Source organism: Tauraco erythrolophus, chromosome 20 (assembly GCF_009769465.1).
Source record: "Tauraco erythrolophus isolate bTauEry1 chromosome 20, bTauEry1.pri, whole genome shotgun sequence".
NCBI classification, from domain to species: Eukaryota; Metazoa; Chordata; class Aves; order Musophagiformes; family Musophagidae; genus Tauraco; species Tauraco erythrolophus.
Genome location: NC_141484.1, coordinates 8,797,175 through 8,822,499, shown reverse-complemented (window position 1 = coordinate 8,822,499; position 25,325 = coordinate 8,797,175). Strand labels below are relative to the sequence as shown.

At 41.3% G+C, this 25,325-nt stretch overlaps 1 protein-coding gene across 1 annotated transcript in view; it reads right to left on the bottom strand.

Annotated features, from left to right (window-relative positions):
• Positions 1-3,483: 3,483 nt before the first annotated feature.
• The window catches only part of SEC14L1 (SEC14 like lipid binding 1), a 40,574-nt gene continuing 18,732 nt past the window's right edge, over positions 3,484-25,325 (bottom strand). The window contains 15 exon segments of the mRNA XM_086624025.1: positions 3,484-4,212; positions 4,754-4,932; positions 5,942-6,193; positions 6,654-6,788; positions 8,557-8,691; positions 9,012-9,183; positions 10,737-10,807; positions 11,761-11,849; positions 14,868-15,057; positions 15,816-15,925; positions 16,627-16,861; positions 17,115-17,188; positions 17,191-17,242; positions 19,038-19,169; positions 19,258-19,407. Coding sequence (XP_086480151.1) covers positions 4,107-4,212; positions 4,754-4,932; positions 5,942-6,193; positions 6,654-6,788; positions 8,557-8,691; positions 9,012-9,183; positions 10,737-10,807; positions 11,761-11,849; positions 14,868-15,057; positions 15,816-15,925; positions 16,627-16,861; positions 17,115-17,188; positions 17,191-17,242; positions 19,038-19,169; positions 19,258-19,407 — 2,082 coding nt within the window. The 3' untranslated portion in view covers positions 3,484-4,106.

Here is a 25,325-nt window from a genome sequence, read left to right as displayed (position 1 = left end):
AACTCCAGGCGTTGGAAAAAACACAGCCCGACATTTATTGGCTCCTGGTTTAAAAATAGCTGAAGTTTTGTCTACTACTAATAAAAATATTAATTTCCCAAATGTGACTGTCTCAGCCTCCCACCCAAGAATGCACCAGTGGTGGGGGCAGCTGGGGAGCCCACCTCTTCCTCTGCACCACATGGCTCACTCCCCCCTGGAAGAGGGCGGTATCAAAGCCCCATGCTCCGTAGAGCAGCATGCTTAGTCTGGAATGGGAGAAAATTACAGCACCTTTGCATTGTTAAGCTTCAGTCTGAAAAACCTCCCATCCCAGCAGCAGCTGCATCCACTGAACAAGAACAGAGTCATGCAGCTGAACATCGTCCCTCTCCTCAAGCTCGCACTCCACACCAGGGAACAGGGCAGCTCTCCCCAAGGCCAGGCCTGCAGAGCTCAGTGTGATGGGAAGGACCAGGATTTAGGGGCAGGTTTATTGCTCAGGTAGCTGTGCCCACACTAAGACCCCTCAGGTTTTCCCAGGACAGTACATGCTCAGCCTAGGGCTGCAGCCAGCCCCATTCATTCTGCCAGAAAACCCATGGCAGGACCACTGGGTAATGAGAAACAAGCAGGTGGAAAAAGAAAACAGTGATTGCACTTGCTAGTTCAGGTGGCCAGATGCATTTCATAGATTCATAGATTTCTAGGTTGGAAAAGACCTTAGAGATCATCAAGTCCAACCATCCCTAATCCCCATTAAACCATATCCTCAAGTAGATCATCCACCCTATTCTTAAACACATCCAGGGATGGGGACTCAACCACCTCCCTGGGCAGCCTTTCAGGTTGCACAGGGGCAAGTGAGAGACTTTTATCTGTACCCACACTGCGCTACGCTTGCCAGCGCACGCCTTTTAGCTAACACACATCATACGCTCCACAAGGGATGCTGCTGCCATCAGCTGAACTGCCACGGTTGAAGCTCCCCTTGGAGCTGTGATACAAGTGTATCAAGTCATCATATAATCCATAAAAGCTACCATTTTATTTTTAGGGCTACTCAAAGACTTTTTTAGCACAGTATTTTGTTCCTTGTGTATATTCCAGACTAGTAAAAAAAACCTGTGTACATGTACTGTGGGGAAACCAGGATTTTGTTATGCGACAGGGAAGCACCCAGCAGAGGCTGTTGGCTTTCTAAAGCCGCATTTCCTCATACCTTGTACCTGCTCAGGCTTCTCCTCCCCAAGACAGGCTGCATTGCTGAACCTTCTCCACAGTGGCAGAGCACTGAAGTGCCTCCTGCATCCTCCGTAACAGCAATGTCCCAGAGCAGCTCTGGCAGACTTGAATTCAGCAGAGAAAATAACCCGGAAGCTTTACATCAGATGAATGAAAAAGAGGCTGATCCTTTTTTCCAAACAGTTCACATTTATTGATAACAATAAAAAAATCTTTTAAAGACTATCTGTATTTTATTACCAAGAATGAGGTATTATGTATACAAAACATTTACAGAATTTGATATGCAGTTCATGAGTACAGACAGGAAAGTGTAGAAGAACACTGATAACAGGGAAAAAGCCAACAGAAGAGTTATTGGTCAAGAGAAGGAAGAAGAGCAATAATACCACACAAAAAGACCAGGCTATGGGAAATTAATTAGACTGCAGTGATCAAGTCATATTGCCACAGCACTTGGCTTAGAGGAGGATTAACTATTGTTTTTCTGGAATTTTATCTCCCCAGCGGTTTGTGCTGTCATGTGCTTTGAGCTCTAAAAGATGTGTTAAGATTGACAGCAGGAAAAACCCAAAGTGCCACTTTTGAGCCAGCTCAAGTGAAAACAAAATATAGATCTTCAGACTTGAAAAGTGACTGCAACTCAAAAAGGTCTACAAAGCCAGACACCTCTGGACAGATGTGGAGTGTTGAATGAAGCAGTTTCTTTACAGTTGTCAGCAAAATCGCCATCTGAGAGAAAGAGAGAGAGAAAGAAAGGGGACCATCTTCAACCCTCACAGCCTGGTAAATGGAAAGTGGCATTTGCAAAGAGCCATGAGTGTCGTGAAGTTAACCTCACCGTGCCTCCTGCTGCGCTAGGTCCCCTGTGCCTGGTGATACTGGTTCCTGCATGTCAAGAACCAAACCACCTCTTCAGCAAGCTGGGCTCCTCCTAGGCAGCCAGCTCGTATGAGCGGCCCGTGAGCCACAGCGCGTGGCTGCCTGCTGTGGAGGTACTGGGTAGGGAGCTGCTTGACACCAAAGCGGTGGCCTGCCTGGCACAACAGCACACTTTGGCAGCCTAAGTGACAGCCTAACCTCTCATCTTCAATTTCTAAGTCCAAAAAAGACAGAATTGACCAGCTTGGTTCAGTTTAAGGAGACTGGCCTCTCAGCACCTCTCAAATGTTACTAAAATACTTCCTTGTCAGCTCTGTCTGCAATGTTTCACAGCTGGCATTGGTCCACAGGAGCAGGTGCTCCTAGGTAGAGGTTAGCATAACTGGCCTCTCAGAAGCTTTGCAATCATAAAAAAGATTTATACGGAGTTCAGGACCAGCTTCCTCAGGCAGGTCATGCAGTATGTTAAGTGGGCTCTGCTTTGGAAGTGCAAGACCTCTGCAAGCTCCTCCACCACTTACTCCCAACAGTGCTGCCTCCCCAGGACTCAACAGAGCCCACCCAGAGTTCTAGCAGGGACTGCAGCCAGCACAGTAGCTCCTTTTGCCTGGAGGGGTGGTTTAGCTCTAAGAGGGTGAGGAGAGACCAAGCAGAGTCTAACTATGCAAATCCTGTTGCATTTCAGGCTGAAATCTTCTCTGCTCCACTGGCAGGTATGGTCTGCAGTTGTCTGCTGACAGCCCTTTGCTCAGCACTTCAATCTTTCATGCCTTTTGCTGTACATGGGAGAGAGGGCTCGAAGTGGAAGAATACCTGAAGAGACTTTAACAAAAAGTTCAAGTAGGATTACTTGGGTCTGGGAAGAATAGCGACAAAATCCAAACTGGCAATTCACCACTGGCAGTAGCAATAGTGAAAATGGTAAAGCAGGCACTGCTTGGAGCATTTTCCAGCTGTATTGCTGCGTGAAGATCCCTGTGCTCCCTGCCTACATTAAAGCTTCTGCTGCTCAGAACTGAAGCTCTCTATTTCTGATACGCACAGGGAAGGAGAGGAGGCAAGAGGGACTGAACAGTGCACAGGAAGGATGTAAGCCATACCTCCTTCAGACTGATTTAAGAAGCGAGCTTAAACTTTGCATAAACTCCTGATAAGAACAGAGTCTCAGTAAAATCAATTCACACGGAGTGTACTAAGGAAGTGGAGTGAAGCTCCAGCACAGAGCTGAGAAAAATCCTCAGACCAATTCTGGATCATCCCAGTGTGACACAGTGAGGAAAAGCCTGCTCTCTGCCTCTCTCTCCGCAGTACTCCAAGTGCAAATCCAAGGAAAGAATGAATTGCTTTAACCCATCAAGACCCAGAGCTCAAATCCCCAAAAATGTGCTCATACAAAAGGTATTAGTGTTTACAGCCTGGCCACAGCTCTGTGGGCATGCTTTGAAAAAAATGGACTCACAAAGTCAAGTATCCAGCAACTGCTTTTCTTTGTCTCGGACATCACTTAGTGGCAATAGGAGAACAGTTTGCAGCACTGGAAGATCAGAGGGGATTTCTTAAGATGACAAAGAATGTCCTGACAGGAGACTTGCAGTTGATTTCTAATGCACTACAGAGCATTTTTGGTAGGGTTTTTCTTTTTTTTGCTTTTTAACATTTACACAGTTTAAAAAAAAAAAAAATCACTCAACTGATGCACTGGTTATTTTTCCTTTCATGAGAGCCCTTGTGTTCAGTTAGGATTTGTGCAAGCACACTTGCAAAAATATTTATGGCTGAGTTCGGAAAAAGGGTTAAAGTTTAGAGACAAGCTGTTGGATATAACAAGGACCAAAAACACTAAGTTTAAAATTCAAACAGCTACTTTACTATCTATAAAAGGCTTTTGTGGGGTAGGGTTTTTTTTTGCAAAATTGCCAGTTGAATATGCTGTATTGCAGTCAGCTGCCACAGGCGAGGGTCCAGCCATCTCATCCATTTGCTTTTCATCTGTTGTGGCACTACCTGGAAATCATGGAGCTGGAATGGGACTGGCTAGAAGAGGTGGTGGCAGCACTGAGCTGGGAGAACCCACTGTGGCTTGATTCAAGGCTGGTCATAGATCCCCTGCAATAAAAACCAAAATACTTTTAAGCTTCAGAACAAAGATTTTGATTCCTGCTATGTATCACTATTGTATTTGTTTGCACGCTGAATAAAAAGTGAGTAGCAGTTTTGCTGCAGATTCTCAAAAGCTTTTCTGCCTCACCACAAAAGGTAAGAGACACTGAGCACCTTGCGAAAACAGATGCTGTTCAAAGAGAACCAGTTTCAGCCAAGTGTATCAACTGACGGGCCACTGAACCGACTCAATTCCATTTGGAGTTGCACCTATTTCTACATTACAGCCTACCAGGCCCAACAATTCACACAGTGCTTTCAAAGCAGAGCACAGTAACCAGTGATGATTACAAAGACATTATAATTAATCCCTTTTATACACTAGTTGCCCCCAGTGCCAGTACTGGTTGAATTTTTTTTTAAGGCCTAAGAAAATGTAAGTCCTCATAATTTACATGCATTTAAGTGAACTTGACACTGGCTTGATTATCTAAGTATAAAAAAGGTTTGACATCAACTGACCTCCATGAACCTTGGCCAGACATACCTGAAATCTTCAGATCCTATGACTTCTGTATAGTACATCACTTTACATTTGTGAGAGGAGACCTGTAGAGATGCTAGTACATCATCCACACGAGGCAGGTTGGTTGTAGCACAGGCAGGCATGCTGTGAAATTTCCACTGGAGAATATAGAAGCCAGGCCACCTGGTCACATGTGATCCCTGGAAGCAGCCACAGCGAAAACTGAAAATTAGCTTTGTTAACACAGATTTGTAGGCTTGAAATTTCTTTTCCAAGCTTAGAAAAACTGCTTACATGCCTAGGTTTTTTTCCCAATGCCAATATTTCAGCTCCTCAGCCAAGTGGCAGTGCTAGTCAACCCTTCCCACACAGCATGCTTACAGAAGTTATGCTAGAAAGCCAGCAGAACCTCCTGCTGTTTGACAGGATCAAGGGGTTAGGATTTAAATATACTGAAAGGACAAAGTTCTTATTTAAAACAATATCATTTTTTTCCATTTATTTTCATTAACTGCTGTCCTTTCAGACTGAAAAGAGCACTCAAGGCTCTTGCCTGACAGAAAGTGCAGTTCAAGAGGTCATTGCCCATATTCCCAGTTTAACACCTCCAATTAAACAATTTAAGGAGCTCCTTTTTCAAAGGCTGTTCAACTCTTATTTCAAGTCAAAAGGAATAGCAGTGGCAAAGCGTCATCGTAAACATGCTGCACATAATGGCAAACTTGGTTGCAAATGCCTTAAAAAAACTTCAGAAACCTTGGCTATAGGGACCTCCTTACGATGCCTGTTAGAGGGACAAACACACAGAAGCTCAGTCTTAACGTCCAGACTTCTCATTACTGAGGCAAGACACTATGATATTCTTCAAACAGACTGTTTGCTTCAGAAAAAAGTGATCAAAATGACAGCACAAAGCACGTCTTGCCACTTTCTCGATGTGGACTACGTTCTAGGTGGCTTCCTTATATTCCTCACCTGATCAATCTCGGTCACTGTTGGACTGATGCAACCCCCCTTACAGCAGATCCCATGTAAATACTGCCCCCGTTCCCTGCAGCATGCAGCTAGGAACATAAGCTGAAGTGTCAGCCAAAACCAAGCAGACAGTCCAGAGCTGAATCACCAGTCATCAATAACAATTGTGAACTAGAACATCTAGTTTCAGAGCTAGCCTCCATCTGCTCCTGCGCGAGGATTCCGCAGTCTTACCTGCACACTCTCCCCTTCTTTGCAGATAAGCGGAGACTCCACCATACTGTAATCGCGCCCCAGTTGCCAGACCTTGTCTATCAACTGGACGTTGTTCCCCCCAGGAGATGTAATACTGTGAGCTCCCAGAGACTCCTTTTTAGGAGGCTGTGGGGCTCTTTTGGAATGAAAGATGTTAAAAACAATGTCGCCCTTGCACACATCAAAATCCCATGTGATCACAGATGAGGCATCCACAATCTGAATGAGAACCTGAGACAGAAAAGCCATATTAGGCAATATCAATTTGTTCAGTAAAGACAAACTCCTACCAGAGAAGATGACAAAGAACAAAGCTTTCTGTTGCTGGGCTTATTTTCAACTATTGAAAAGGCACTGTAGATACAAATTCTCTCCTGATGGAGCGTCTTTATTTTAAAACATGACTTTCAGAAGCTCTCAAGTAGCTTCTGAGAATGTTGTTTGTTTTTGCTTAAAAGGATATGGCTTTGAATAGACTGAAAACCAGTGATATTCCCTAAATGGCAACAAGATGATACCAGGAATGGTCACTAACTTCAGCTACTAAAGCATCATTACACATCAGAACTATAGAAGAACAAGGTGGAATTATGGCCACCAAATCAAGTTCCAAACTGTTTTCAGTCTAAGAGTCAGAGTCCAGAGCAAAAGCGTTGAGATGAAAGAAAAGAAGGGTAGGCTGCAAACATACCTCATGTGGAGCTCCTTTGAAGACACTTGCAGACTGGTAGATTGTTTCAGTCCAAAGCTTTATGTCTTCATTTTCCAACTCTTCTGCTGTCCGGTAGAGGGACTTGGGAACCAGCCCACCCTCTGGTACTTCACACTAAAAGCATAAACAACTGTTAAAAAGTATGCCTCCCCTCTGTACATCCAAACCCTGTCATGCTCTCTGCCTGCTAGCTTCAGAAGCAACAACTCACATTCAGCAAGTACTCCGAAGAATGAGATATGAACAGAGTTTGAAAGCAGTTTTATAGCTTGTACATCATACATACATATATTATTTTACAATGATCTGGTTTAGGTGCGTTTGCAGAACTAGACACCAGAGGAACAGATCTGGTATATAGACAACAGCCACCACCACCACAGAAAGTGACTGTGTAAACACTACAGTTATTGCTCATACTGTCCTATACTGAAGAACAACGTGAGCCACTTAAGAATCCTGAGGCAAGTGGCAATAGTGATTCAGTCAAAAAAATATAGCTTAGAGACCTGAAAGAACTGGGGTAGCTAAATTTAAGGATGAAGGATGGTGGGGAGATGTAGTAAGTTTCCAAACAGGTAAAAGGATATTGCAGCCAGGAATGTAACAGTTTTGGAGTTACAACTGCCTTGACAGCTCAGTACTGGAGCTGATTATGCAACTTCCCTAAGCGATCTTCTTTAAGAAGTCTCTAGCAATGAAGCTGGACAATTATCCGATCAGAAATATGTTCCATAGAAGTGCCTGGGGCAGCAGAAGTGTTCAATAACTGAATTACAATAAAGAACTGAAAGGATCTTTGAGAAGTCATTTTTGTTCAAATAGCCAGAAGTAAAGAAGAGAGAGACTATTATTGTCTGTGACCAGCAGGAAGTATTGTAGCAGTTTGCTTTCTGGTAACATTTTGCTTACTTAAGCAGTGGATTTTGCCAGCTTCTCAAGCTCCAAATTATATAGTACAAACTCTCTCCACTGAAAGCTACTGCTGCAGCAAAAAGCAGCCCACTGAAGATTAAACACATGCTCTACTGTGACATGTCCAACAGTACTTCACAGCACTTCATTATTATTTGAGACTGTATTTGAACAGACCTAGACGAATTTTCAAGAATGGTACAGAAACGAGTCTAGAAAGTGTACAAGGGCTTCAAAAGCAAGCCTGAAAGTATATTTTAACACAGCTGAGTTCAGAAAATAAAAAAAACCCAACCATCTAAGTCTTACTGTGATGGAGGCTCCAGAAAATGCCTGAGTTGCACTCCTACACCTCAGTCACGCCAGTGAGACAGTGTTGTCAAAAACATTACAGAAAAAACAAAACCTACAGCATTATTGAGATGTTAAAATGACAGATTTGACTGACACCCATACTCCAGGCAGGAAGCACCTATTAAGGCACATGACAAGGGACTGAGAAATCACAGTAGCCTATAGGAGAACAATTTTTTTGTTTGTTTGTTGTGGTCAATGTGTATATTGCACTAGGAGACCCGGCTGTTTATTAAGCCCTGCTAGCAGATGTGCCACGTATTTCCTTGGGCTCCTTGGAGTATCAGTTCTTTTAGGTGACACAGAGTCTTCTGACAGCTCTTGCTCTGTGCTGTGCTACCATGTCTGCCTGAGCCTCATAGATAACAGACTACGACTTTTAACTGTGCCTGGCTACTTTGATAAGTTATTTGATATTCATTGTAAGTAAGTATTGTACTTCTCTTTTTAAAGTGGATCCAGAAGAAAACACTAAGCCTGTAATCCTACAGCATAGCCTCCTCCCCTCCAGACTACACTAGGAATCACTCTGTGTGCTTCTAGACTTCCTTTAGAAGAGCAGGGAATAAAGTCCCACAAATAAGTTGCTATATGCACTAGTTTATATTCATACCATGCACTCTCCACCAAGAAAATCGGGGATAATTTCTTTATCGATGTAATCCAGCAGTCCCCCAGGACCCTGGTAGTCATTTCCAGCATAAATAAGGAATTTCTTTCTAGTGTTGTCATCAATGAATGGACTAACCTACAAAGAAAACCAGAATAGATTAGGCTCTCACATTTTTCTTGAGTCAATTTTGAAGGAATTGGTTTGATCACATTACTGTTACCATCCTTGTTATGCAAAGATCACAGTATAAAGAAGCTAAATTAAATGTCTATGTGAGCAAGTTCTTGGGTAGTGAGTTTTAATCTATTCCAGGAATCCTATAAAAGAGATGTTTCCAAACGGTAACATTTCCTGCTTATAAAGTCTGATTTCTAAAGTGCTTTTGCAAACTACAAACTACAAGCATGTAGCAGTGTACTGAGAGAGCAGAGGAATACCTTGAATTACAAACATACCAGTGTCCAAAGAACTGGGAACACTCGAGGTGCTCTTAGGATAAGAAGACGACCCAAAGTCTCAGGGTAATTAGCTTCAACCACCTCAATGATTCTCAGCAATGCTTTGACACCAGGTCTCCATAAATGCCGCATGTTCAAGCCTTCTAGATCTACTAGACAGGTCCAAGAGCTGAATTTGAGAAACACAAAAAGAAAAACAAAAATCAATAGTATCAAAATTCTCCTTTCTTATACAAGTATCCAATTTGTGGACTCCACCGCATGTTTAGGTTTCTTCTATTTCACCTCCTCGCTCTGTGCTACCTGGAGACATTAGAGTTTGAGGTCCTTAGAAGGGAAATGTCAGAGCGTGCCAAGCATGGTTACAGAGCGTGCACAATGAGCACTTTGCACAGACATTTCAGACTCCAAGTGAAGGTTACTATGAAGCCAGAAAAGATCCAGTCAACAGCCAGCCTGAATGTTAAACCACTGCATTTACTGGGAAATCGATCAAGTGGCCACACTGCTGCCTTGAGTAAACTTAACATTCGTGGTGCAAATCTCCCACTAACACAGTACACTAACAGTGTCATTACCCATCAAAGCTAATTCTGTTGTCAGATCTCAGGGAAGGAAGCTTTTTCTATAGGAAGAGATACATCCTTAATATTAAATTCTGAGCTTCAGCATATGCTTTAGTTACCTTCCAAGTTCAGGTCTCGCCCTGGGCATGAATTCAAGATTTACAGCTGCGCTGCACCAGCTAGCATCCATGAAATTATGCATAAGGCTTCTCTGAAACAGCACACACTTCTTCGTTTCACTTTAAATGTTTCATACGTAGCCCTTTAGAATTACTTCTACGAATGAAAATCCAGTAGGCAGCACAATTTCGCAGTTACACACATGAAACTCATCTCTTGGATTTGACCTCCCACTGAGAGCTGAGACAGCAAGTTCTTGAAAAGGGAAAAGATAACCAGAGATATCATGCATCCCTGAACCTTTACAGATTAAGGGAAGGAGTCAGAAACTGAAGATTCAGGGCCAGTCCTGTATTCATTCACCCTTAAATCCATTTTGCAGCTAACACTTCCATAAGTGACCCCTACAATTACTTAGAGATGGGATAGAAAGCCGTTTTTGACTGAGCTTCATAGGAAGACATGATCGTACTTGGAAAACTAGACCCCAGGTTTCACAGCAGCCTCATGACCTTACCTTGGATCAAGAGTTGAGTAACCACACATAACAAATGGGGAATGCAAACAAGAACTGAGTGCAATGAGCCTTGGTATGGACTAGGGATGAACAAGCGACATGAAAACAATACATGAAGCTACTGCATGATATTATCATGGCCTGATTTTTGGCAGCCTGTACCAACGTCTGTCTATAAAATCCCCCAGAAACAGAAATGGAAGTTCGGCTGTGTCGCTTTGCAGACATCCAACAGTAGAAAAGAGTTGAAGCATGACACCCTCCATGTAGAACCATTATGAGTATGACACCGAGTCTGCTGGAGCAGGTGGTGTGTCTCCCTCAGGCTTGGCCATGAAGATTCCTTCTGAGGCTCTCAGTTACTGTAACCATGCTTGTACCTGCATGTGAGACACGCAGCCTACCCTTTGCTTGTTCCATTTAATAAACTTTGCTCCGCAGCCTCACATTACCTGATGTTGCCCCACGCACACTGTGAAACCAGGTATTTCCCAGAAAGCAGATCCACTGGTATTTTACCTTATTGGTCTGCCAAATACTTTGGTATTCTCCTCACATCGTCTCAGTCCTTCTTCATTTATCGAAAGAACCTGTACAAGAAAACATGTTTAGAGAGGGCAGTCTTACACTCATTAGATGAGATAAAGTAATGTCTATATCCAAAAACTAATTAGAACTACAAGCTCAGACCAGCAAAACCTTTTTTTTCCCCAAAGAATGAACTAGAAATCACTACATTTAGCCCACTGGTTGATCTTGTTGAAAAATAAACATGCCTTTCCACAAAAGCAATAAAACATAAACAAGATCCTCTGGAAAACTGAGACCCAGAAGTGATACAGACAAGAAGTCTCCCCACACTTTGGCCCCTTTAAGCACTCATTTCCTATTTCCTCAGAAATTAAAGCCCCTTTTTAAGACAAAGAAAGTAACCTTGAAACAGAATTAGAGGAAATAAACAAAGTTTAGTATGTGGTTGAAAATGCCACTGGAAGAGAAAAAATAAAATCCAGCCCCTGCTTTTAGTGGTTACTATGGCCACTGACTGTCAATACTAGGAGTCAGAAAAAAAATAATTGTAAATCTGGAATTCTACCAGCTTTCTCCTTGCAATCTGGGCAGATCCACAACAACATAGTCTGAGCAATGCCTTTAGAGAAGGCAAAACCACAGGCAAGTACTTTTTCTTTAAAAATAAACTATTCTTATCCTTGGAATACAGGCTTGACAGCATCTGAGCATGGCATTTTCTCTTCTGTACAAATGCAGAGACTTGAAGCACTGCACAAACTGTAGCAGAATCTGTGAAAATGCTAACCAAGAACTATAGGAGTTGCCAAGAACTACGCCTTTCCGCCATCAGTTGCAGTTGGAAAGGATGCAGAAGATCAGCTACCAGGAGCTTTCAGATGTATTCAAACCAAAAACAGACGGCCAGAGAGTACATCAAAATATCCAGTGTGATGAATGTTCTGGCAGAGAAGGAAATTTCTAAATGAAAATATCACATTGTTAGCAAATTGCTGGCTCCAAAAATACTTACGTATCGAAGCAAGGCCTCTTCCCCAAGAGCTCGCACTAGACCTTTGGTATCCATCTGTCCCAATCTCAGCACATACAGCGGGCGACCATCTGAATAATGAGAACAAATACATCAACATAGTCCTTGCTTTTACAGCAATAGACACTGAGTGAGCTAGTTTTATGCTAAAAATCCAAATGGAAGCAAGCCATAGCCAGTTAAAACTTTGTTGTACAGCTGAAGAAGGAGAACCTGGAGCAGATGGCAATACAAACTCTACTCTGTCCAGCTACACCAAAAGATTGCCTGTAAATGAACTGTAAAAGTCTAAAGGAAACATTTTGATGCAAAAATAGCTCCCTTATCTGACAAGTAAAGTTCAAAGGACTTCAACAAGCACATCAGTACACACAAGATCCTGGTTTGAACAATTAAAGACACAGGACTTTAGTCCATTAGTGTAAGTGAAGAGCTGCAATAAAGGCTGTGAGTCTTCCATCACACACGACGCAACACCGCTCTGAATAGCTTACAGCAACCTTTTTGGAAAAGTAGCTGCACTGAGTTCCGGGAATTAATGAAACAAAGTGTTAACCCAGAGACTTGCTTTCCGCAGTATTTGCTGGAGTCACACCTTTCAGCTGTGTCATTACACATTACACGGAACTGGCACGCAGCCTCACTTATGCAGGTTAAGCCTGGTGAGAACAGACTCTGTTCCAGAGATCAGTTTCAGATGGACCCTCTGCATTCAGAGTCTCGCCTGTTCACGGTCATCTTGCTGCCTACTGGGGCATCCTGATACCATCCAGGATACCAAGGCACTAAGCTTAACAACTGCATTGGCTAAATTTGAGAATCAAAGCTCGCATTTCTGGCTCTTCATAATAGGAGCTAGTTGTCCAAAACAGCTTCCATCCTCCCTCCCAAAGCTGTGATGCATTTTTTAAACCTTTGCTCCATGTATTCTACTACACAAACTAAATAATCAAAAGCTTCTGAAACTGAATATGCTAATACACACACACAAAAAAAAGCTTTGAGCAATCTGATCTAGTAGAAGGTGTCCCTGCCCATGGCAGGGGGGTTGGACCTAGGTGATCTTTAAGGTCTCTTCCAACCCAAACCATTCTATGAAAAATGTCCCTGAAGTCCTGTTGTCTGTTTAGCTTCACTTCCCTCCAACAACTGCAAAGAGAGGTATCAAATTATCATTAAGCCCCTGGGACACAGGAAAGAAATTGTCAAGATATGCTATTTAAAAAGAAAACACCACAACAAACAACCAGAACTGCAGGGTCAAGGTAAGTTATCTGGTGAAGACACTATCCCCATGAAAATTCACAGTATTTTGTGTTTTATCAGGTGGTCTAAAAGAAAACATTATTTTAACATCAGTACACACTTATCTTGGAAGGCACTGTTTAGCTTTTGAAACGCTAAACAAAAAGTACTATTAAGCTTCATAGCAGGTCTCCCTCACAGATGCACAAGCATCCAAAACCAAACTAATAGCTTACTAATCCTGGTCCACCCAAATACCACAGGAAAGAAAATCTCAGCTGTCCACGCTGTATTATCACTGTATATTTTATATTCCATTAGAGCTTGGCATTTTAAAAAAACATTTGATTGAAGCATTCCAGTCAAAACAAAAGCCACTCAGATGTATAGAAAAGTGTGCTAATTGCAAGCCAAAATAATAACTTTTACTGTTTTGCACTAAAGTTCATTCTACACTACACTTCATAACCACTGCCGCCTTTGCTTTAGCACTAAAAGCTATGCAGAATTCAGCTAGCCTAAGTTGGGCATGTTGAGCATATGTAGGAGGAAAGGAGCAATACTAGAAAAGAGGGTTTAAAAAAAGAACCTACCACTGTAAAATTTTAAATTATAGAGAATTGCTCAGTTTTGAAATTCTGTTTCCATTATTGACAAACCTATGCTTTACTTGGGGGCGTGCTGCAAAAGAGACCAAAGGCACTGGGGGGTAAAGGAGGGGAGCATGAAGTTCACCACAAGACTGAAGGACTTGGAAAAACATTAAACAACCCTTTGATGCACTCTGTACTTTTTCCTACTGGCAGGACCCAGTTATGTGCTATGAACAGAGGAAGTCTTTACAAAGGACAAGGCACTGACAGAAAGGGAGAACTTATTCTCAAGTTTTTTTCCCTACAATCTTTACAAGCATATTCTCATTTGCTATTTTCTCAGTTTGAGGTCTGTCAAACCCAAAGCAGCAGGGGAGAACCATTCAAGTTCTTCAGCTTTACACCCATTAAACTTCTGCCGTGTCCTCCCTGTCTCCTGACCACTACTGCTGACTGCTTCCTGTCCTGCTTCACATGCTTCTGGTAACAGGAAGAGTTAGTAGAAACAATGGTGCCTACTGGGGGAAAAGACTAAATCAGAACACAGCTCACAGTAAGAGATCATTTCCTTATTTAAAGAGCCCAGCTTGCCTGAAGCAACAAATTCCAAAACGTTTCATTTCTGTGTCTGTATTAACAGTAAGATCAGTGCATGATAAAGCAAGCAGAAGGAATGGGGAACATGTCAGGCATAGTTGTCTGTGTTTTAAAGATCTGGCTGTGGCTCACCATCCAAAGGGAATTCAGCCAAAGCTTCTTCCTTTCTTCAATAAACCTGCTCTACTTGATGTTTTTGCAACATCCCACTTCTCATCATTAAGCTGATTGTAATACCAAATAAGTATTCATTTATGCCATCAACAGACTTATCCAACATCAGAAATAAGTTGATTAAAAAGATACATTTATTTACAAACATCTTTTAATCACTGAAACAGAATACTCAGCATTTGCATAACACCCTTCTAAGCATCTCAAAGCACTACAGAAGTGCAATTAATAACTTTTTTTCAAGCTAGTGGCAAAGCAGAGCTCTCTAGAGAGTTAAATATGTCAGTATTAGAAAGATTAGGACCTAGGAGTCTGTCTCCACCAACTAAGGAGCTGGCAACATCAATTTAAATGCATTTAGTACGTAACTGAGAAGTTCTAACCATCTTTCCAGTCACCTCCAGTTAATAGAGGGACAACCGTAACACCTTAAATTCAGAACATAAAAAGGCTGTTCAGTATCCACCCTATAGGGCATACCTTTGTCATGATGATGCCAGCCTCCTGCGTAGTAATCTTGGAGTACTTGAGGAGGGTTCCAGGTGTCTAGAATATAGTCTACCTGGTGCTGCTTACGCCATGTCAGCGACTGGCAAAGGATCTCTCTTGCTTTATCAATGTTGAAGTCCCGGGCACGCAGGAATCTTAAAATGTGCTCATCCTTTGGGATCTGTTAAAAAAACAACCCAAACCTAATTTTGTATTCAAGGTTTGAAACAAGAAAAAACAAACAGAACCTGAAAAATGTGCAGCCCTGCACCGGTGCAAGAGGATGGTATGTAACAATGGAAGTTACTCAAGTAAATCAGTCTTTGTTTGCAATAAAAAACAAGTGAGCCCTGTCAGGTACTGCAGCTACCTTCACATAAGGGATATAAAAATTTCATCAACTGTAATGTGATCATATACACCTGTGTGACCATACTCACTGAGTCCAATTTAAATAAATCAGACTGTACTTCATCACCAAGTAAAGGGAAGCTGAGACATACATGCAAATCACAAGCCACTGGAAAACCCCTAGCCTTGCTATCAGTGATTTAACTGGCCACATCTTCCCTTTCAGTACTGTGCTTAGGGACACAGGTTTGTGAACACGATGTTGGGCCAAAACAAACAAACATAAAGATAAGGTTATTGCAGAACCAGACAGACTCATAAAACTGATGTTATTCCCCTGTGCTGGTTTATTGACATTCTGAGAAGCAGTCGTGCTCATCTTTTAAGCGTCTCAGCTGGCAAAGTCAGCCAGATGTTCACAAAAAACTACTTCCATTGCCACCGTATAGACTTAATTTAGGTTTTGATCACGGAGGGCTACTTAACAGGAACAGTTAGTCACAGGAGGAGTGGCATGATGTTTCATCCAGTCTACCTTGCATTTCACACATTCTGAGATAGAGCCATAAGAGACCAACAGTAACTTACTTTGCCCTTGTGTGTCTCCTGGAGCCACTGCCTCAGTCGAATGAGGCAGCTTTCCTGCATGGGGGTTAGGTCACCCAGATACCGCTTGATGTAGTCTGCGTCCAGCTTATCTACAAGGAGATGCACATGTGATTAGAGTGGTCCTGAACCAAACTGGTCAAAGTAGCAAATGATCTTATATGCTGATATCTGAGGCAGAGAAGTGGCTGCTCGGCGTTCCGTGCAATCAGAATTGAATAGTTTCTTTGAATCAATGAAAAGGTGAGCAAGGCAACATACACAGTCATCTTAATGATAAACCAAAAAGATTAATTCTCCTTCTGCAACTAAAAAAGGAGCAAAACCAGACACTTAAAAAAGCATTTTGCCAGTATATTCAGATTTGTCAATCCACAGCACCATAGAGTTTGCTGCTTCTGAAAATACTTAGAAAAAGTTTGTTCTCAATCTCCCAGTGCATAAATTTTCCCTAATTCCCTTATTAACAGGGGAAGAAAGATACAACAGAAGACTATGTCCAGGGAAGCTTCAGCTATCCCCTTCCAAAGGGATATGCATTTGCAACCTAATGAACAGGAAAATGAAGAGTTTTTTCAATCATCTCTGATCTTCATTTACTAAAAACCATCAGCTCATAACTATCCAAGCTATCCCACATATTACTACTTCACAAATCTGCACTTTAACATTGCGTGTTACCAAACAAAGAGCCAACGTGAAGATTTTCAGCTGCCCAGGAGAAGCAGCGCAGTGCGAAGAGCCTCTACAGTACAAAGAATCCCACTAAAACAAGTCAGACCACCATACATACCATCAGGTGTTCCTGCTGTGGGCTCCGAGGGGCTGCTTGAGGTGTTGAGGATCTCCTTATTGTTCAAGCTCTCCTTTGTGGCAGAGTCTGGTATATTAATAGCAGGTGAAACTGGTCGTCTTGTGTGGGATGTACTGCTCTCCAATTTACATGCAACAGGAGGGGTCCAACGAGGAACAAAAGTTATTCCTTCTTCCTCCAGCTGCTTTAGGTAGTATTCTATTATTTCTTTTCCCTTCAAAAAGGAAAATTTACTTCAGCTACTAAAAACATCCATTTAGACACTGAAAGAGTTGGGCTGGAAACCCATTAAGCAGCCAGACCTCTCTAAAGATTCCACTTGAAAATACGGATCTACAACCCATGCTGCCCCAGGCCAAAGAGCAAACAGGCCAGCGTTTTGAGCAGAGCAGCCTGTTACTTAGCAGCAGCTACATTGTCATTTGGTAACTTGGAGCCAGGCACCTCCTTCCTGGCTGCAAGCTCACCTTTTTAATATTGCTGGTGTACTGCTTCATGGCAATCTTTTCCACTGTGCTTTCAAAACCAAAAAAAGATTTATATCCAGACTTGCTGACTGTTCAAAACAGGTCCAGTCTTCATTGTCAGGGTGAACCTAGTAGTTAAAAAGAGGTCATACAGTTTAGCTACCCATTTAGTATTTCTTTTCCTCGCAACATGTAAAGTGTTTGCTGTTTTACACATTCACATACTCAAAAAACACTCAAGTGGAACTTGCAGCCTTTTGCTTCATTTAAAAAACACAGTTCAGAAAAGGTAACACTAAAGAACACAATGCTGAGAAGCCCTCTTACAGTCCCATGGCTAGCAGAGCACATTTTTTTTCTTAACGAGAAAGGGGAGGGTGGAGAAATACTAGAGCACCAGCCAAGAGCCAAAAGACTAGCACATCTAGATAATTAACACTATCTCATTCTAGATATCGGCTGTGACTGTAGCGTATCAGTGGAACAGGGTAAAACACTCCAGTGATCTTTCTGCTGCTGCAGGTTAGGCTGACAGACCGAGGTCAGCTAGAGCTTGAGGACTGCAGCAAGTACAGCATGAGCACTTCCAAGCACTGTAGTCTAGACATGTTTAATATACTTCAATAGATCGTTCCCTCGTTGACCTATGGAGTACCATGGTGTTCTATAGACTGAAAGGTACTTCACTTTGTTCTCCTATGATAGTGCTACAGAAAACAGTGTAAACTTCTCATTCAGTTGACAGCTGAAGAAGCTCAGAGCACTCCCAACTTCCTTCTTAGCTTATACCTTAGTTTGCTGAGAGATTGTCCTGAAACAGCGATGTTACTGCTCTGAAGGAAAGCTGTTTTCTAAATTCTCTTCAGCTAAAAAAGACACTTGTCTAAGTTCTGCATTAGTGGTTATACCAACATCACAGAAGGCTGGATTTCTGAGCATGCAGTTGTCCTGATGTCTTAAGGTTCCCCTCTCCTTCACAACAAAAAATGAACTTTAAAAAACAATTTATTCTTGAATTAAAATCCTGGATTTGTATTTACCCACTGATTTCTTGATTGAGCAGGGCAAGGGCAAGGGCAAGTGTTGTGTTTTGTACATATTTATCACATGCACTTTTCTGTATGACATTTCCCCTGTTTAAATAGAGCTTTCACAGAAAAATTGCAGGTGGAAAAGTATTTTTCAATATGCATTGGAAATAATTGCAAAATAATAAGAAAAAATAATTGGATAACAGTGTCAAATGAGTGACATCAAGTGACCTTTTAACCATGGTTCTATACAAAGAGAATGTTATCATCTGCACAAAAAAGAACACTACAACATAAATAAATCAGTTACATTCGCTAGCTTTGATCTGACCTTTAACATTGATTGGAGGGTTTATTGCTGTACGAGCCTGAGTATTGGCTAAGCCGTTCAGAAAACACACGACCAGAGCATAGCAGTAAGCATGCCACCACATTCCTTTGTATCAGAAAACGTCTGCACTGAAGACCAAGAACGACGGAAAGAATTAGGTTAAAACAGCTGACGTGATGAACATTTGCCTGAGCTGAGCAGAAGGCAAATAAGCTACGCTGAACCTTCCTTTAACAGTTCTGTCAGGGTACCAGCCTCACCAAGCCCCACACTGCTATTACAGACCACAGATTTGCCTGGAAAGAGCTGTCAAACACAGCGAGTTATGTTGTGTTCTGCTCTCTGAGAAGATGCTCAAGCAAGAGGGTGCCAAACTCGTTTCAGTTCTTCAAGCAAGTGTGTTACATTTAACACTAACAACAATTATCACTCACAGTGGTATGTTGGTTATTTTTTCTTGCAAGGCAACAGCCAAGAACAACCCAACTTCTGTTAATGAGTCCTGAAATCTAAACACTGACTTAACTCCATCTGCAGCACCACCAAGGACCTGTTACTCACTGTGTAAGAGCAGTGTTCGTTAATAATGACTCTATTAGAGAAGGTTTCATTGTAGGCTTCTATATGCAAAGTCCTTTCTCGTCTGTTCAAAGAGTTCTTCTGAACAAAGTAGACATAATCCACCCCTGCAATCTGAGGAAGATGACAGATTCTGTTAAGGTACAATATTAATGTGAAAGGATATCCAGAAGTATAAAACAGGCACTTCAAACCTAATCACCTTTTTTAATAGTCGTGGGGCATCTATATCGAGTTTACAGCGCCGTTCAATCACATGGATAGCTTCATCCTCACTCTTGTATTCGTTTACAGTGTCACTGGCTACAAACATAGGGATCAAAGGACATGTAGGAAACCTTCTTTCATATGCCTATAAAGACAGAAAGAGAAAAAAATAAATTATCATCACAATTGATTCCTGAGGGTGGGCGTAAGGTTCTTTCATTGACAGCACCAGCATTTGGAGGCACGATGCCCTTCATACCTTTCATAGAAGGGACTGAGCCTTCCTGGAGTCCGTGTTATAGCTGAAAGAAGTCACAGTGCCTTCTGAACAATCCATTTATTAATACATTCTCCAATATAGTCCTTCCCAGGTAAAACAATTTTTAAAACAATACACAAAATACCCCATTTCTCCCCTCCTTCCAAAAATGAGATTGTTCATTATGTACAATGACAATCCCCTTGACAGCAATAACAGGAAAATAAGACCCTCTAGTTCTAAAATACCACAAGAGAAAACAATTATATGTTGGATTAAAAAACCCACATGCTAATTATCGGTGTTTCACCAAGCTGTCTAGAGGGTTTTTCATACAGTTCCCAAAGGTTTAAGAAAAACACTTCAAAGCCTGTTTCTTAAGCTAACAGAGCTCTCAAGCTCTTATCGGAACCTAGTGAAAACCTTTGGTGAAAAGGCAGGATTTGCAAGGTGTCCCAGTGCAGAAGAAAACTTCAGCAACAAAGTAAATCTGAGAGCAGAACATGACATAATTATTTAAAAGAGCTAAGACATCCATTCTGTCCTTTTACATCATTTTAACTGCTCTGAATATAGCTGGGTTGCAGCACAGTAACAGCACCAACAGGGAGAGAGTGTGGAAGAAAATAAGCAGCAGCTGCATAAAGTATGCAATGGTGGAACTGGAAGAGAAAAGGCCTCTCAATTCTCCCTTTACAAGAATTAAAATACTTAGTTTGTTACCAGTGTTCAAACACAGTTTGAACGCAGAGTTACTATGGTGACAGTGGTGCAACGCACTAAAACAGCGTCAGCTTTTTTCCCCTTGTGCATATTTTTAAATCATTTTTGCAGCACAATTGTCCTGAGTTCATAAAGCTGCTCTGTAACGTACTAGGAGCACAACCAGTGAGCACACGTGCTCCTTTTTTCAGACTTTGTCTTTGCACAGCTGTTTTTGTTTAAATTAAGAACAGAATTAATTTCTGGGTTCAGAGATGTGTGCACAATAGAAGTGACAGAGCATTAGTGTTATAACACAATAGCAAGCAGTGGGAAAAACCTTTCAGAGCTCCAAGAGAAAGGGAGGATGGGTCCTATTAGTACAGTATAAGAAATTTCTTATTTCTTTTACGAGGCTCTTCTTGTTCCAGACAGAAGACTCCACATTTCACAGTCGTTCAAGACTACCTCAGCCCTCTCAGTGAATAAGTCTCAGCATTCTTTCTAAACTGATCACTGTTTTAACTGCATTGACTGTAGTTAAATGCTGACCTAAGAGGAAAAAAAGATTTCCAGAAGAAGCAGAACGGAGAAGTACTTCTGGTTTTCAGATTGCTTCATTTATTTTATTTTGAGAATCTCATGTTACAACAATTATTATATAGACAGACAAGAAGGGGAAGTCGATATCTGTAACATTTTTCTCACTATGTTCTAAGTATTTTTACTTCTGGATCACAATGAAATTTCCCCATCAGAGTAGCCTCCTCTCTACCAAGCCTTTTCACATCTCCTTCATTGCACACATATTGACACATTTCCCATCTTAGTTCTTAAAATGCTTCCCGTTTGCCCTGTGAATACTTGCAAATTACCACATTACCTGCTCAGAAGCATTTACTGAACTGTGAGCAAAAAAACACCCAAGAAGAATTTTTTGTTCTGAATGAGAAAACTAAACATGTTCAATCTGGAAGAGAACAAAATAATTATCTTGCCAAAAGTTGGCAAGCTCAATGCTTACAGTGACAAAGTACTTGAAGGTTTCAAAGAGATTAACAGCAACACAGCATTCTTTCTCCCTAAAGAACATGCACACAGAGTACTGAGAACTGTTCACAGTCAGTTTTATTGGGCTCTTAAATAAGGCTGGGTTTATTTCTTTATGCACCGTTGCCAGTGCGTTCTTCTAATGCACCATTTCTCAGCACAGCCTCATTTGAAGAAGTGACTATAGTAAGCTGTGGCCACATCAAAATATTCCATCTGATTTAAGCATAGCTGTCTCTTCCACATGTGGCAAACAGTTCTCTTTCACCCTGCAGAGTAGGCAGGAAAAAGCTGCTAAAAGACTACAGGACACAAAGATCTCACTTCACCATGGACCAACCAGGCACAGGAAGAAAACCTGTAATTTGTGGTACAACACAATAAGAGACACATGAGTCAAGGCAGCACATGCTTCACCAAGACTGGAGCTATTGAAAGAGCATGAGAAGATTAAAGACAGATCAAACACTGCTTTTTCTTTTCTAATAATAGAATTGAACGGAGTTTGCTGCATTATTGAGGTGTTTTGAACCAGAAATGTTGTCTCAAGTCCAGCTTTGCAGACAGGAAATAATGGAACTGCATTATCCAATATTCCTTAGCAGTCTGATAAAGCAGAGTACATTACAGAAAGCTACGTGTTTTTCCTGTATGATAGGTCTCTCTTTACGAATAAAATAATCAGATATTACACATCTTTGAGGATTTCAATTCTACTGTACAGATACAATCACAAAAGACAATCATTTCCTCAAAAGCAAAGCTGCTGCAGTAATCCTGACGGACTCAACGCAACAGTGAAATGCTGTTGCTGTAGTACTAAACGCATCTAAGAAGGATGTTGCAAGAATGTTACTTTTTACCATTTTCTTCTGTCACATTTTGAAAAATACGGTGCATGGAGATTCCAACATGCAACAACTAAAAAGCACAGGCGCGCTCATCCCCAAAACTTCCACAACTGGTGCTGGGCTTGACATGAAAAGTCACAACACCTCTTTGGCTAAGAGAGACATCTACGTACAGACCTTTCAAAAAAATTATTTTAAGCCTGCAATTCTGTTGCTCCCTAATAATGTACTTTTACAATTTCCCATCAGCCTCTGGAACACTTGTGTACTCTGATGTATTGGAAGCTGGCACTGTGCATCAAGAAAAACACAGTATGGTGAAGCAGCTTGAACTTCAAATTTAATGGGTTCATTATATAAACCCTTAACTTTCTTAATGCACATTAACAGTAAGAACACTGACAAGCACAATTTCAACCAAAATAGCACTGTATTAAAGCTTCTTTTCCAATTGCTTCCCTTAGCAGCTCATGTTCAGAGTAGAGTCAAAATAACAGGATTTATTTTACTTTTATCTTTGCTAGTATTTCAGCTGTGTTTAAAGACATGAAAGCAATTCAAAAGTGAGACTATATTAAACTCATTGCAGTAATTTTTCCTACCCAAGGGAATTATACTTGCTGCTGCTGCTACCCGTAGATTTTGGGATTCTAATATCAGCAATAACAGAATTCTTTCCAAATACCATCTTTAGAACAGCATTTAGGTATGACCCCAAACCAATTTTCAGAAGGACCAAAGACTCTGTTCTGGTTTTTTCCTTCTCAAACTATGCCTAGGGCTAGTGATAATAACCATGTGTTCAGTCCTCAGTGGAGAAAGTCAGTCATTTATGCAAATAAGTTGCTCAGTGTTTCTGGCCAGATTAATATTCCCAGTCTTATGCCTTAAAGACTAGAGATTTTTCAGTATTTCCATTAGATGACTCAAAACTAACTTCTGTGCTTACAAGAAGAAAAAAGGTCTGACAAAACTTGCAAGCAATCTTACTTACACTGTGCTGTTATTCTTCTAGTAGCTGAATCATCCAAATGAACTTCTAACCTAGCAAAATAAGTAGGAATTCTAGTCACCATTCAGAAGATGAAGCATATTGAGAGCTTTCCTCATAACTTAACTGCATGAAACAGGCTGTTAAGATCTTTTATTTCTTTTTGATGTTTTCTGTTCAAAATTGCTAGAACAGTAACCTTCTAAGAGCAGCACAACATTCTCCAAGGGCACCTCAAGAGATTCATCCCGGCAATTGGATCTAGTCTGCTGCGTTTTGTGCATGCCACAAAAACCTTTAACTTCTGCCTGCAATACCTGACCATGTTTGAGTTCTAATCTGCAAATGCATCCCAACATTCACCACGCTCTCCTATCCACTCTGAGTATGTGGAATTTCTGAATTATTCATAAACATACAAGAAATGGGTCGCTCAAGCAGGATGCTTGACAGGCTGCATTCCAGCAGCTTGATCGTTCCTGTGTATCACCATATCCCCTTCCTCCTCCTGCATTAGAGCACTGTAGATCAATAGCAAAAACATTGACTCATGGGAGGCCAACCAAGAGGTTTCAAATTCTTGGCAGCTGCATTTGGAAAGAAACAATTCTGGATTAACTCTCGCAAATCAGCAAATATCTTCTTATCTCCCATGTACTGCTGTTCATAGCTCTTTCCCATTCTCTGTATATGCTTAAAAATCATTATACTTCTACAAAGAAGCGTGTATCAGTGCCAGTGTATCTCACGGATGCTAGCTGGCATGTTAGTAACCAGCTCGGGGGCGTGTGTGTGGAAGAAAGCAGATGGTTAGAGCGGATATACCTCAAAAAGCTCTAGAAATAGATTTTCGGTAAGGTAGCATTCCCAGGCACCAGGAAGAGGGAACACGAACTGGACTGCAGCTTGGGAAAGAAAAAACATCTTTCACATACAGGTAGTCAGCTCTTTGGAAAGGAACACCTCTGTGAAGCCAGTTCTGGAAGGATGAGCAGCCCTCTGCAAGGATACCTTCACTGCTACAAGCCAGACTGCTGCCGCCATGCAAGAGGCACAGCTAAACTTTCGGGTTTTTTTGCATTTAAATTCCCACATCAGTATGGCTGCTCTCCACAGCAGCCCTCATTCAAAGTAGGCTTAAGTGTGGGGTTGTTTTTTTTTTTCTTTCCACTGTTTTCACATCACTAAATGTTCTCATTTAAGAGAGAAGTTATTTTCTTATTGCTGGGAAACAAAGGCTGCTTGGCAGTGACTCCCTACTAAGAGCTCTCTCTCTCTGGAAAAGACCAAGGCAGCTTTAGTTACACAAGACTACAACTGAGGCTCATGGGGACTACAGACAATCCACTCAGCACAAAAGGGGCAGTCAGACCCATGAATGAATGGCTGTATATTATCTGAAACACAAAATTTTTCTACACGCACATTTCCAGTCCTTGACAAATACTGTAGTGTAACCAACCTTCTTTTTCACTTGTCTTTAAAACTGGGCCGAGTCTATACCATCAAGACACGACTAGACAGATTTTCAAAGTGGATGATGACCCACTGCACACCTGGTACTTGTAAAAGTGGGTATTAGATGCAAGAGACCTTCTCTGCTGCTTTTCTTAACAGTGTACAGAACACTATGACTTTATTTTTAAAGGGGAAAAAATGAGGGCTTAAGTTTTCCATTGCAGTTTCAACTTAAAGAATGATTAAAAAAATCAAATTAGAACTAGAACACAATAAGCTCCTCCAAAGCTTTTCCAGCAAGATTCACAAATGGTTAACCTGCTTGCTATCATAGCCAGATCAACAAACAAAATGTTTGCATAATGAACTTATCACTGAACTGGATTTAAGCAATGAGAAAGTACATCAGGAAATACCTTGTGTGGAAGCCCTTTGTCTGAATTAAAATTGATAATCCTTCACCTGAATGAGAGCTTCTTCCAAGATTTTAAGAACCAAGACAAATTACACAGGCAGCAAGCATCCATTAAAAGGGAAGGTTCTGTGTTCCCTCTTGCTTTGTTAAAAAAAGAAACCAAATCCCAATGCCCCACATTTGAATATACATTCATTTTAATATATTAATTTTGGAGCAGGAAAAACTCTTCCACTCTACGACGAGCAGAATTTCACTGGAGAGAGGAAAAATCCAGCCTTTACAAATGGAGCTATACTTCAGAAGAGTGTGAATAGCAGAGAACTGGCAGAACATT